Below are 14,362 nucleotides of genomic sequence, written 5' to 3'. Positions count from 1 at the left end.
TAAAAATCAGGCCTGTTTTATACCTTTCGTAATTGTTACACCTAAGAAAGCAGAGGACACAAACCACTATGGTAAAAATTGTGCCTGTTTTATACCATTTACACCTTTTACCCGTAAGAAGGCATAGGACAGGGGGAATGTTCTTAAACTGAGAGAGTATACATTAGGCATTAGGAGGAACTTCTTCACTGCGGAAGGGTGGTGAGGCCCTGGAACAGATTGCCTGGAGAAGCTGTGGATGCCCCTCACTGGAGATGTTCAAGGCCAGGCTGGATTGGCCCTTGGCCAACCTGATCTAGTTGGTGGCACCTCTGTCTGTGGCAGGGGGGCTGGAGTTAGATGATCTTTAAGGTCCCTCCCAACCTGAGCCGATCTTGGTTGCCTGTAGCTAGTGGTGTCCCTGAGGGGTCAGTACTAGGAAAGTATTGTTCAACTTACTCATCAACAACCCGGCTGATAGAATGCAGCGCACCCCCAGCAGCTTTGCTGATGACACCAAGCTGGGAGGAGTGGCTGATACCCCAGAGGGCTGTGCTGCCGTTCAGAGGGACCTCGACAGGCTGGAGCGTTGAGCTGAGAGGAGCTTCATGAAATTCAACAAAGGCAAGTGCAGGGTTCTGCACCCATGGAGGAATAACCCCAAGCACCAGGACAGGCTGGGGGCTGACCTGCTGGAGAGCAGCTCTGCAGAGAGTGTCCTGGAGCCCTGGTGGACAGTAGGCTGACCATGAGCCAGCAGTGGGCCTTGGGGCAAAGAAGGCCAACAGGATCCTGAGTTGCATTCAGAAGGGTGCTACCAGCAGGACAAGGGAGGTGATCCTCCCCCTCTACTCAGCCCTCGTGAGGCCACAGCTGAAGTAGTGTCCAGTTCTGGGCTCCTCAGTCCAAGAGGGACACAGAACTACTTGAGTGAGTTCAGAGGAGGGCTAAGACAATGAGAGGACCGGAGCACCTGTCATAGAGACAGGCTCAGAGAAGTGGGACTATTTAGCCTGGAGAAGAGCAGGCTGAGGGGAGACCTACTTAATGCATATATACATGTGTATCTGAGGGTATGTATGCGTATGGAGAGGATGGAGCCAGTCTCTTTCCAGTTGTGCCCAGTGACAGGACAAGAGGCAACAGGCACAAACTGAAGCACAGGAGGTTCCGGCTGAATAGCGGTGGGCACTTCTTTACCGTGAGGGCGACAGAGCACTGGCACGGCTTGCCCAGAGAGGTTGCGGAGTCTCCTTCTCCAGAGATAGCATCCCGGTGCGTTTTGACTATCTCATGCAACATGCTCTAGGCAATCCTGCTCAGCAGGAGTGTTGGACTAGATGATCTTCAAAGGTCCCTTCCAACCTTGTACGTTCTGTGATTCTGCAACTGCAGCTAATAAAATAGCTGTAGCTATAGTTTTCTTAGAAAGCAACAAATCTTCCCCAAAAGCATGATTTTATTATTTAAAAGCAAAAACAAGGAAAAAAAAAGATGAGTAAACACACCTCTTATAGAATAAGTTTTGCAAATAGTGTAATTATTGGCCTGAAACCCCAAATACCCATTACAACACCCAAAGCTGATACTTTACAGTGGACCCGAGTATGTACATATTTCATAATCTAGAACACTTCAAAGACATGCTAAATGTCAAAGTAAGCATCTAATTTAATGAAATGATGGTAATTGAAACAAACAGTCAAGTCAAAAATGTTACAAATATGGCATTTTTTTTTACATAAGAAAATTAGACATTAAGTACGTACATTCCAGACATGGAATTTTATCTGGAAAATTTAGTAATAGTTGGTATTATTACAGAGGAATAAAAATATATCCTTGACACTTACAAATCCTCATTTTCATAAAGCAAGTTTTATTGCCTGTGTTTATATAAATAGGGTATCATACATTAAGCCCCAGTTTACATTTATTAATGGAGAACATTTTAAAGAGCTCTTCAAGAGCAACATAAGGTGTGCAAAAATACCAGAAAGAGAAATAAATATTCTAACACAAAAACCATTAACTGCTCTCCCATGACAGTCTGACTACAAATATCGAGTACCTCTTAGATTTAACTTTAAAAATATCTTTGTCAATTAGGCAAGAATCGTAGATCAGAATAAATGTAGCAGATGTATTACAACATTAATTAGACAATATAACTGAAAGTCCAAAATGTAATTATGTACACCCACAGAAAATGTTTCCACAATTTATCCTGTTGCAACTACACTAGAGCACTTAGAACCAGTGGTATATTACAATATACTCTGTTTTAAAACAACATATTTCACAGTCCTGGCAATATGGTACCAGTTTATTGCTAGCACTCCATTTAGTATTTCATAGCACGCAAGTGTTAAGTAACTCATACTGTTTCTAATAGTAAATAAACACACACCAAGTAAACTGATGTTATTTTCACATACCTTAAAACAGGTTTTTTCCCTAATTTATGTGAATTTCGTTGCCTACAAAATCAAGGACAACAATACTGATTAGGTCCTTGCACAGTATTAGCAAGGTATCATTGACTCTCAAGATAATAAATAACTTAATTCCAGCTGATAACATACCTAGTACCATTTCTAGTCAATGACCTAAAATTGTGCAGCCTTTTGGGAGCATACTGGTGTCCAGCAGTGACCTGAAGCAGGATATAAATTGCTTCATTTCACACATCCCAGAATGTTTCAGAAGTGCAGGAAAATCCCGTTCATCCCAAAGTCTTAAAAATTCAAATATGTTTGTAGTCAAAACTCAGCACATAGTTTAAAACTTAAATATTTACAAGCCTCCAGTCCTTGAGATTTCAGATCTTCACAGTACTATGTTCAAAATAAAACCTCTTGTAGCTCACCTGCATTCTGCACTCGAAGTTACACATGAATTTTCAGGAAACTCTTCTACAGGATATCAACCTTGTTAGGAGACAAAGCTCCTGAATTCCTTAGCATTAAAATTCACATCAGCTAGGTAATATAGATACATTAAATAAGATCTTGAATTGCAAAGATATTGCTTACTATTAACAAATCTTGAGAAAAGAAAGAAATGGATTTTTCTTTAAATATCTTTAGAATGCGATTAACAGTGGCACACAATTAATTTACAAGGAAATAATTGCATTTGAGGAAGTGTCATCAATCAATGAAAAGGATGCCACAGCGTCATTCTGCCATCCTCTAGAGAACACTTTTCAGTTGTTTATTTTGATTTTTCACTTTTACTAAGCACTGTATGTAAACACTGCTTTGTTTAGAAAACTGATAAAAGGGCCAATAAGCATTACCCTGAAAACTTCATTAAAAGTTCATTGAATTTAACAAAGCTACTAGGAGTGCTTTTTAACTTTTAAGTTCACTGAACAAGGCCCACACCAGAGGCTCATTCCAGGATTATCAGTTTCTACCAAGCACAGTCATACACATGTTATTTTACTAATCTGACAGCAATTTATTTTTTCACAGTAAGTCACAAATGACCTTTGTCTAAAATATATGCTTGGACTATGATGGACATCCATTAGAGAGCCCCATGTTTTCAAGCCTGTACAGTCTCTGCTGGAATGAGATTCCCTGTTGTATCCAGCTGCATACACTTACATGAACAGGCAGACACGGGGCACTCAGTGTGGTCCCTAGACAGCAATAGCAGAAAAAAAGAAAAAACAGGTAAAATAAAACTACCAAGAATTTTGCGTTCTACAAATTTAAGAATGTACAGGAACACTTTATCTCAAAGAAAACTTAGCAGCATGGTAAGCTCTGCAAGTGTTCTAAAACAAAACATCTTAATTGTAGATAAAACTAAGGAGTTGTGTCCTACTTGGTGCAGCATGCACAAGTGAAACACAGAAGACTTGAACAACTTACCTGAACCAGCTAAGCATATGCCCAGCGTGTCCACCATGCCTACAGTTGTGACACCAAGTAAACCAGTTGTTGAACTGGGCTAGCTTCTTGTCTTTACTAAGATCCACTTTTTCATCTGACTTAGATCCTCCTGTGAAAAAGCAAACCCATCCCCACAGATATGCCTGTAAATCCTTGTTTCATTTATATTGCAATTGCAGTAACAGCATTACAATAAATTTGGAATTAGGAGCTTGAAGCAAAGACGTAGCCTGATTTTAAAAGAGAAGTTGATAAAATTATTAAATAAGAACTGACAGAAAATCAAAACAAGAATTATACTGCTCAGCTAATGCTTTGCATCTTATGGATGTGCTACACTTGCCTATTAAACTTTGAAGACAATCTCTTTCAACAGTGATTTATGTCTCAGTGATTGATTTCAGTTCCAGTGAATTATATATTGGTTTTTCCGCACATGGGATTTTTGGCTTTAAAAAATATATATGTATGTGTGCGTGTATAAATATACACAATTCACCAAGTCTCAGTTATGAAGTAGAACAATTGCAACAGTAAGTCATAACAAAGACCAGTGAAAGAATTAGAGGAGGTACACAGACGACAACTGTACAGCTGTCTATAACTCTTTAACAAGACTGACCTAAAAATATGGGCAAAATGAGTTTCACTTAAACCTTATATAATGCTGAGCCCAAGACATTTAGAACCAAGAGATTCTATTGATAGTATTTCTTAGATGTGCCAGCAGCACCCATAAATTCTTTCATGCTCAGCCACAGAAAGTATACATGTACATTATATTTATTCTGTCTTCTTTCACTTAAAAATCAATTGGTAAATTCCAATATTTCTGCAGCCTCCCATCAATTCATCCCAAGAAAACACACCTCCCATTTCCTGCAATTTTAAAGCTCGTATTGCAAAACACTATGATACTTGAATCTTTGTCTGTTTAAGCCATGGGATTCCACTAACAACCCCACTGGTAAAAATGGTCAAAACCAGGTAAATGCATACCAGCTGACACCAAAAAATTGAAACACAGGTTTTATCATAACATTAGATGGGATGTATACACATTTACATGTTCACTATGGTCTCTCTCCCTTATAATTAAGGGTATGAATACTTACAGTATGAGAATAAACAGAAAGGTGCAACAGACGATCTTCCTACAAGAACTGTTAATTAGGCCTGTACCTAGCACTCTAGCTGAATAGCTAAAAACCAGTATGTCATACCTGGACAGCTGGAAACCGGAGTTCCCATATTTATCAAGCAAAGTGCACAGCGAGGAAGGGGCTTACGACAACCAGGACAGCTTGTAACTTTTGACTTAGTTGGTGAGCCACTAACTCCGTATTGGCTAAAACCCCGCCCCTGATGAGGAATGGCTGAACAGCTGTACGAGATGGATTTTCCACAGAAATTGCAACTCACAAACACCTAAAGAGAACAAAAGCTCGTTAATTTTTCAGTTTGGTTCTACAACTATAAGTGAATTTGTTCAACCTAGCAAATACTCATTTACCAGATACTCTTGATAGTGCACTGGAAAGTTACTCTCTTGTGAAGGTATTGCCAACATCTTGGCTTATAGACTTGACATGCAGTTCTGTGAAGCAGGCCTTAACGATGCCCAGTTACCTCAACAGCACATAACACCATGCATTATTGCTTAGAGAGGTATTATTTAAGATTATGAAAAGCTGTATGTGAAGGTATGAAAGAAGTTTACTCTACTGGTCTCTCCCTCATTCTATTTGGGTAACCCACTCCAGAGTCCTGAACGTGTGGATTTTCCTAGCAATCTTTACCTGCACATTTAATGCCACAGGTTGAGGTGTGATATAGAGGAAAGCACAGACTTTACACTCTTTAGGGATTATTTACAATGCTCACATAAGGCAGGAGCAGTAAACTCCCTTCTACCTGCAACAGTATGGATGGAGCTCCCCTTAAACAGCTGTGAAGGACACATGAATTCTAATATAGCCTTCCTTAAAAGCCCTTGGGACCATAAAGCTTGTAACGCGCATACTGAGCAAATATGAGCGAGTGTCAGTTGCTGTGGCCAGACCACATTGGAAAAAAAAATGCTACCAGATAATATTTGTACAGGGCGTCAGTTTTCAGTTTAGCTTATGTTCTGAACTGATAATAAAAGTTGCTGTTCACTTTACTTTAGGTTCAAGGGCTTCAAAATAGCTTGGAGGTTCAGATCATTTAAAACAAAGTCAATTTGAACTGGTTCTTGGTTCAATTCCCTGGTTTCAGCATCATCCTCACCATGATAATGATGATTTCCTTGATTAGACGAAAAAAAAAAAAAAAAAGTACATTTGTTTACCCTATTTCCCTGCTCTCTACCAAAACAGTTAAGTTCTTTCTCCAAACTATTTTGAAAAACAAACAAATACGTTTACCCTTTTAGGGTAGCCTTAGCTTAAATCTTTCTTTTGCACATGAACCTTCAGGAAAGCCAAGATGCAGCCACCATTTTTGTTTCTATGCTACCGTGCTACCTTCCTTTCTGGATTGGTCGTATTTCATAGAAGAAATAAATTTACCTGGGCTAAAGGCTTTGAACTAGGATCCAGCTTACTCCTGTGGATATCAAATTCTGCACGTTTATGCCAAAATCTCCATGCATCTAAGAGATTCCTGTAGTTCTCAATCCAGTACTGAACCCTCTCATCCTTAAGTACATCTGATGGAGAACCCTAAATCAGGTAGGAAAAAATGCCAGTCACACACTGAAGATACACAATGCAAATTATTCACATTTTCATACGGCTTTACAAAGCATACTACAATGTATGAGAAATAATGTAATTTGTCTAAAGAAAGACAACATCTGCTAAAATTTAACCTGAGTTTCATAAACATTTTCTTCAGTCTGCCTCTCAGGTTGAGAATACTGGTGCTGCCACATTCTCCTGAACACTTGCATCTGTCATACAAAGGATTATACGTTTTTGTCACATATCCTAGTATATATGTAAAATATGTAACCATAAAAATGATACGTGCACAGCGTTAGAAGTAGCTGCAGCTGTGCCAATAAGGACCACAACAAGCCCAACCAAAAAAAATATATTACGACACCCAAACCACAACCCCCCCCAAACACACAAAAAACCACCACAATAAACTCAACACCAATACTCACTGCCAAAAACAAACAAACACACAAACAAACAAACAAAAAAAAAACCACACCACACCTCACTTCTCCATCAAAATCCTGGAAGTAAAAATGTATACTTTGAACCTACCAGAAAACACACCAGTAATAAGCAGGGGAACAGGTATTCCCAGTGCTGCTATTTTTGCTTTTTCTCCTCTTTTCCCTATTATCACTCACTTTCTCTTGTTGAGATAACTTGAAGATACAAGTTTGTAGTTAACCTCAAGTGGTTTGGATGATTCCACAATATCATCTCTATATCCATCATAAAAATCCACATATCACAGCATGATATATGCTGTCAAAATGTACTACAAAAAATACTTTTTAGTTCGCAAGATTCAGTACTATGCTGCTAAAGAAACTATTGTTCTCTCATGTTACAATTTATTTTTGAGTGAAACACTAACCTGTAACATGCAATAGCTCGCTGTCTGGACATCTCCTGTTCTGTCAACGTAACTTTCCATCAAGTCCACTCCATCTTTTGTCAGCCCTGTTAATAGTATTCCCTCCAAATTCCCAGCATCTTTCATTTCATTTGTCAGCTTTTCAATAAATCTGTTCAGCTACAAAACAAAACAAAACAAAAACCACTAACTTTTGCTGTCTGTTCATGTCCTTGTAACTCATTTATGACATAATGGCAAAACTTCCTACAATTTGAACAGCTTTCCTTAAGAGTGTCTTTTGCTAACAGAATATGCTGCTTGCTGCATGTTATGCAGGAAAATTTATATGGCAATATCTACTATATTGCAAGAACTTAATTTTTTATCTATATACTTTAAGCCTCCTGACACAAAGTGCAAAGAGATTTTTAAATTTTTAATAATTAACCTATTTTTAAACACTTAAACATTCCTACTGCGAAATGAAACCTTTATTCAAGGGAAAGTAAATGTCTGGAAATAAATAAATATACACTCCATTAAGAGAGACATACAAGCCATACAACAATTTTAAAAACTAGCATGTCGTGAATATTATTATTAAAAAAAAAAAGTCAAAAATCAAGCTGAAGTTACAAACTGAAGATCAGATTATACCATGGCTTATATCCTATTGTGAGGAGAAAAACAAATCCCTCGTGAATCATTGCTTCTACTGCTCACCTCTCCACCCCAGATCTTCTTCCCTCTCTAAATAAAGCCCAGCTTAATAGTTTGCTTGAGTGTCCAACCATAGACTTACCTGAGCATCATTGAGGAACTTGCAAGCGAACGCAACTCTGTCTCGGACAGCTACATTATTTTCATACTTTGGAGAGAAAAATGGGAATACTACCATCACATACAAATTTCCAATTTTGCAATACATTGTTTGTAAAAGTCAGAACATTTACCTTAATGTATAGCTAATATTAATGAATTTGATTATGTACAAAGAAAGCACCTGAAAAAAGCTAACACTAAATATCAGACAAACTGTTTATATTCAGATATATGCATCAGATCAAGACTGAGGCTAACAGGAGCAATTTACTCATCTGGCAGGAAAGGCTGGTTCAACACATCAAATGTGGCTTTCGAAACTAGAAACATATTTCCAAATCATGTAGGGCTGGGCTATCGTGATTATGGCATGGTATTCTGACACCCCCAGGTCCCTTTCTGCTGAGCTGCTCCCCAGCCACTCGTCGCCTAGCCTGGGCCTAGCATTGCTCCATTCCAGCTGCAGCACCCGGCATTTCCCTTTGCTGAACTTCAGGCCATGCTGATTGCCCAGTGCTCCATCTATCTAAATCCCTTTGCAAGGCTTCTCTTCCCTTCAGGGAGTCAACAGCACCTCCCAGTTCATCAACCTTTCTCCTGCTTAAATTATTTTGATAATATACTCCTAATGGTTCAAGAATTCCATGCCACAAAAAAAAAAAAAAACAAACAACAAAAAACCAAACACTTCCTCTAAGAACTGTGTGAACTCTGTTGGATACGCCCATTTTTATACGGTTTGTACACTAACACAATGTTCATTAATACGAGAACTCTGTTTAGAAGAAAAAACATTACCTGCCAGTATGAGGAAAAAAACAATACATTCTAAACTGATTAATTCATGGAGCATGTAACACTTCCCCTACACATGGATGTATTTATGCACACCTATTATTTAAAGGAATTTAACATAAATTTACTCACCAAAACACCATCGTATGAACCAGACTCACTTGTCAGAAAAGCAAACATAGCACACAAGTAGGGGTTGTTCAACTGCAGTCTCAGAGTACTGCACATTTCTCTCCAAAGCGAGTTCTTCTCATCTGTGTAGCCTGATAGAGCCATTGCTACTACATTAAGGTTCAGATCACCTGATTTATTAAAAAACAACCAACAATATTCAAGTTCAAGACTTAAAAAAGAAATCAATTAAAACCATAATTGAACACATCAGTTTGAAACTGAATATTCTGCAGAATACCTGACAAAATCTGGTAGAGTTATCATGAGCTAAAACAACATTACATATGCTAGCTTTTTGCAGTTTCTACTTTCAATGACTCAGTTTCTGTTCTCAAAGTCACAAGCCCACACGCATGACAGCCTGAGTTATACTTTAAGCAACATCACTCTAGTTCTGGTGTTCTGCAATAGTTTGGAACTGCTACATGCATTCTTACTGCTTTCACAAAACGTTGTTGTTACCATAGTTCATATCCACAAGAAGTGAAAGTACTGGAATACACACATATCCATTACATAACAGACCATGCTGGTGGATGACAACTGCATATAACGGTTTTAAGTCAAAAAAAAAAAATCCTAAAATCATTAAATCTATTTTATCTAAATATTTATTGTCAGAAAGTTCAATTTTCTTTTTTTGATTCAAAGACAGCCAGTCATTGTTCTGAACCTTCCCTACAGAAAACATACGTACTTCCTCCAAATCTAAAGCAGGCAAGACAGTATTTTAAATTTAGTAAGAGAACACAGATGCAAATCAGAGATATAGGACGAATACTGGCAAGAAAACATAACAAAATATCTCCGTCTCTTAGCTCTAAAATTGTTATTTTTTCCTTCATACACTGTAACACTTCCCAAATACTATTCCAAAACAAGTGTCTTCTGTAAATCCTGAATGTTATATTTTAGTTATTCCACAGCCATTGCACTGGCAGAAAGCCCCCATACGGCCCAACTGAAGGAGACATACATGACAGCTGACCAATGTGCAATTCCATTACAGGAAAAAATTCCTGCTACTTCTGTGTGTAACACTTTGTGTCATGTATTAATATGAAATTCTAAAACATCCAATGCATTTTAATTAGACAGTAAGGCACATTATAATCTGAGTAGAGAAAGAACAAGATTTGTCAGATTCTGAGTCTCCAATCCAGCTACTTCAAGTAAATATTTAAAAAGACAGCAGACACCTTTTCCTACCATCTTCCAGAATTCTGTTTACAGAAAAATCCACCAAGGTGATGTAATTCCAAAAGAAGAAAGACACGAAAACGCAATACACACCTTTTCCTGAGGAAGCACCTTTATTTAGAATTTGTATTGCTCGCCGTATGTCCAAATTGAATAGTGCTACAGCAGCAGCTCGCTCCCAGTCTCCTTCCTGTTCCAATGAATTTAAAAAAGGTTCCACATCTAAGTCTGCTCCCTTCTTTATCCACCCACAGAGCTGCAAAGCCAAGGATCTCTCCTCACTCAGATACTGAATAATATCTGCCTGTCTATCAGATCCACTCCTGCTGTGCCTGAGGTTCTCTGTTGTTCCTAAAAATGGGAAATATGTTAAATTATGCCTTAATCACAATTTAAATTGCAGCCACAGTGCTTTGATTTCAACCATAAAGCAGAAAGAAAAGCAAAGTATCATACTTTACTACTTTAAATTAACCTTACTATTAACTCGGTTGTAAGGAGCAGCATATACAAAATAATTTTATTCTGATCTCCTAATAATCATGCACCTAAACTTGACATTTATCCCCTACTGAGTCCTTTTTCTTTCCTCTCCATCCTGAGATTTTGGAGGTTCTTGTTACACAGCTGACAGGAATGATCAGCGTGTCCAACTTCAAAATACAGCCAAGCACCTGCTCTACCAGTTCTCCTCTTCTTAGCAAGCATCAATGTGCTACAAGCTTTCCCATTGCTGAGGAGTTGCCTTTGCTCCAAGCAGCATAAATATAAGACACATAATGAACAGGGAAGGAGAGATTCTAATAACAGATACCACTAAAAAATACTTCACTAAGCATAAGAGGCATAATGTGATGCACAAGGGCTGATTACCACTTCAAAACAAGATAGCTTATTTAAACATGGTTATATAAATATACTTTGGCTACACTGAAGTCAGCTTTCTAGAACTACACTCCCATGTGGAGCTTTGAGAACTTTAACAAATAGTTACGTGCTGAGCAAGACTTTGCAGTGTCACTGTCAATCACTGAATGTTTGAAATAGTTCAGTTGAAGATTTACCTCCGAGGTTATTTTGTTTTTCTGATCATTGACCTCCAAAGAAAAGCAAAAATTCAGGAAATTACTGTAAGATAAACTATTTACCCACATATATTAAATCACAAACTTAAATACTTTGTTTATATTATTTTTATAGTCTTTCAATAATTTTTAAAGACAAACCCATGAGTGCATCATTCTGTAAATATACTATAATATAGCTTATCAAAGTTGGAATATTCTTACCCAAAGATGACTTCACAATTGACTTAATGCCAGCATAAACTAAGGGACCTTTGTTTCCTGTAAGTTTTTGATCCATATCTTCAGTATACTGCTTCATAAGTATTTACATGTATAGGAACCTTAATTTTTCCCAAGCGTTTGAAAAATACTTTTTAAAAGTTAAAAGTCATATCCTATTAACATATGCAAAGTTTTTAGAGCATGTCATATTATGTTCAAAGACTTTCATGCATTTCGTATAATTGGTTTACACACAAAGTGCAGGCAACTTCTTAAAATAAACTACAGTAAAATAAAGGATATAATGCAGAGTGTACCAAAGTGATTTCAGCTGGGGATCTTCGTTTCCAGCTAGGAGGTGATTTCTCCAAACTTGTTCAGTATCAAGACCATACCTTGACAATGCTCTGAGCCGCATTTTGGTTGCTATGTCTTTTTCCAAGGAATTAGCTTTTCCCTCTTCTGTACATTCATATAGATGTCGTCCACAAGCCCACATTAAGGATGTCACGGGACTCCATGCAAGAGAAATTCTTTCAAACACTGTGAAGTCAGACATAGTCCTGTTGTGAGTCACCACGACCATTCGATTTTGGCTCGTGGGATGCCAGGCAAACGAAGCAATGTAGTTTTCACACGGTTGGACACTTCTTTCGATGATTGTAGGCTCAGTTTCATCCCCAATAGGTGTAGGAGTATGCTGCATGTCATACAGCCTAATGATATTACTGTCCCTTGTTAAAGTAGCTAGCAGCCCAGTTCTTGTAGGACACCATGCAACTTTTGTTAAAGGCTTTGGTTGCTCTGTCAAGGTCAAAACAGGCTTTTCAAACTTCCTTAAATCCCATATGGCAACCTGACCTTCATAGAAGGAAGCTACACGATCGTGGAAATATGGATCGACAGTCACTCCTTGGACAGCCTTGGTGTTAACAAATATTTTTTGGCTCGTATTCCTCAGATCAAAAATAGCCAGATTTCGATGCATTCCAGCTAAAAGAAGCTTTTGATCCCGTGGCAGCCAACAAAGAGAGAGGCAAGCATCATTCTGCCCTAATTCATAGAGTGGCTTTGTTACTACCAGTCCCACTTCTGGATCGCCTGTGGAAAGCCTCACTTTCTCTGTAGCAACCGCAGTCTCTGGAGCATATTTGCTACTGATATCCCAGATGAGCACTGAAAAGTCAGCCCGATGTTTATCTAATCCAGCAGCAAGCCAGTTACTATCCAGTGGGTTCCACGCCAGAGTATTGCATTGCCGTGCGTGCTTGGGAACAAACTCTTTGCCTATCAAATCTTTAGATTTTGAGTTGTGATCCTGGCCAAGGCTTGTAAGTACCACTCGACCATTGGCCTGTCCAACGGCAAGAAGACATTCGGGATCATACTTTGGATACCAAGCCACGCATTTCATATATGGTGTATCTGAATTTATGGACAACAGCGTGGCTGTAGTTTCTTCCGAGAGCCGCAAGGACCCTGCCTTGAGTTCTGAACTTACGGCAGAGTCAATGTGGTACAGGCTCAGTTCCGAATCACACACAACAAAGCGGTCAACATGGTGCGGGGCCCACAGAATATCAGGTTTGGAGCCACTCATGTTTAGGGCGAGTTTACAAGCAGTTTAAACTCTTGTAGGAAGATTCAGGTGATATCCATTCATATGGAAACTGTTGAGAAAACAATTTGTAGGAACGTTATCAAATGCAAATTTGTCATCTGAGATCATCTTACAGCAAACACAAATATGGTTCTGAATTACTTTTAGCCTCAGGATTTACCATGGATATATTTCAGGCCCAAACCCTCAGCATTCTCCACGTTACATCCCTTTCCCTGTCGCACGCGTTGATTTTGATTACGCTGACTGAGGCAAAAACCAACACAGCCAAGCAGACAGCAGGGTCTGCTGTGTTTACAAACTCCGCAGCAGTGCGATTTTGTTATTAGGGAAGGAAGGATTAAGCCAAACACGGTGTGTGGGTGTGCTGCCAGTAAAGTGCCACTCCCTAAAACATGAAGAAAACATCCCTGCCTAATTGCAGCGCACTGGCTGACAGAAACCAGCCTCCCTGCTTCGCCTCAAGCCTGACCCTGTTTGAAGAGCTGCATAAATGACTTTATAAATCCTAAACGACTTAAAAGAGCTGTATAAATACATGACTTCCCACCCCTAACCTTCCTCTGCTGCTCCCATCACACCTCAGCCCGGCCGACCTCGGCTCTTTCCCAACCTTTACGGCCCCACGGCTCTGCCACCGCGTCCCCGTGCCCTCCTTCCCAGCAAACACAAGGCTTGCCCCGCGCTGACCCCCACCGCCCTCTGCAGCACCACGGGACACCCACGGCTGCGGCCGAGGGAGGACAAAAGGCAGCACCCGGCAGCGCCCGGCCTCCCCCCGCCTCCCCTACCCGCTGCGGGGGGCGCGGGGGCCCCGCTCCCGCCCCGGCCCCGCACCTCAGGCCCCGCTCCAGCCCCAGCGGCAGCCGCGCGGCCCCTTCCGGCTGCGCGGGCAGCGGGGGAAGGAAGCGGCGGGGCAGGGCCGCGGGCCCAGGGCGCTTCCGGGGGCCGGCCGGGATGGCGGAGCGCGGGGTGGCGTCACGGCAGGCGGGGCGGGGCGGGCTGTGAGGGAG

General features: G+C 40.0%; 1 protein-coding gene across 1 annotated transcript; it reads right to left on the bottom strand.

Annotated features, from left to right (window-relative positions):
- Positions 1 to 1,632: 1,632 nt before the first annotated feature.
- MIOS (meiosis regulator for oocyte development) lies at positions 1,633 to 14,236 on the bottom strand. The gene is made up of 11 exons (XM_082754392.1): positions 14,187 to 14,236; positions 12,032 to 13,398; positions 11,729 to 11,827; positions 10,533 to 10,790; positions 9,198 to 9,367; positions 8,251 to 8,316; positions 7,467 to 7,625; positions 6,437 to 6,589; positions 5,108 to 5,312; positions 3,864 to 3,993; positions 1,633 to 3,628 (listed from the first exon to the last, which is right to left on the bottom strand). The coding sequence occupies exons 2-11, from the start codon at positions 13,326 to 13,328 to the stop codon at positions 3,532 to 3,534; spliced, it is 2,634 nt and encodes an 877-aa protein (XP_082610518.1). The 5' UTR covers positions 13,329 to 13,398; positions 14,187 to 14,236; the 3' UTR covers positions 1,633 to 3,531.
- Positions 14,237 to 14,362: the final 126 nt, after the last annotated feature.

Source organism: Aythya marila (assembly GCF_965140915.1).
Source record: "Aythya marila genome assembly, chromosome: 2".
Taxonomy (NCBI): domain Eukaryota; kingdom Metazoa; phylum Chordata; class Aves; order Anseriformes; family Anatidae; genus Aythya; species Aythya marila.
Note: the sequence above shows the minus strand (reverse complement) of the source record. Positions and strands in the feature narration are given on the sequence as shown.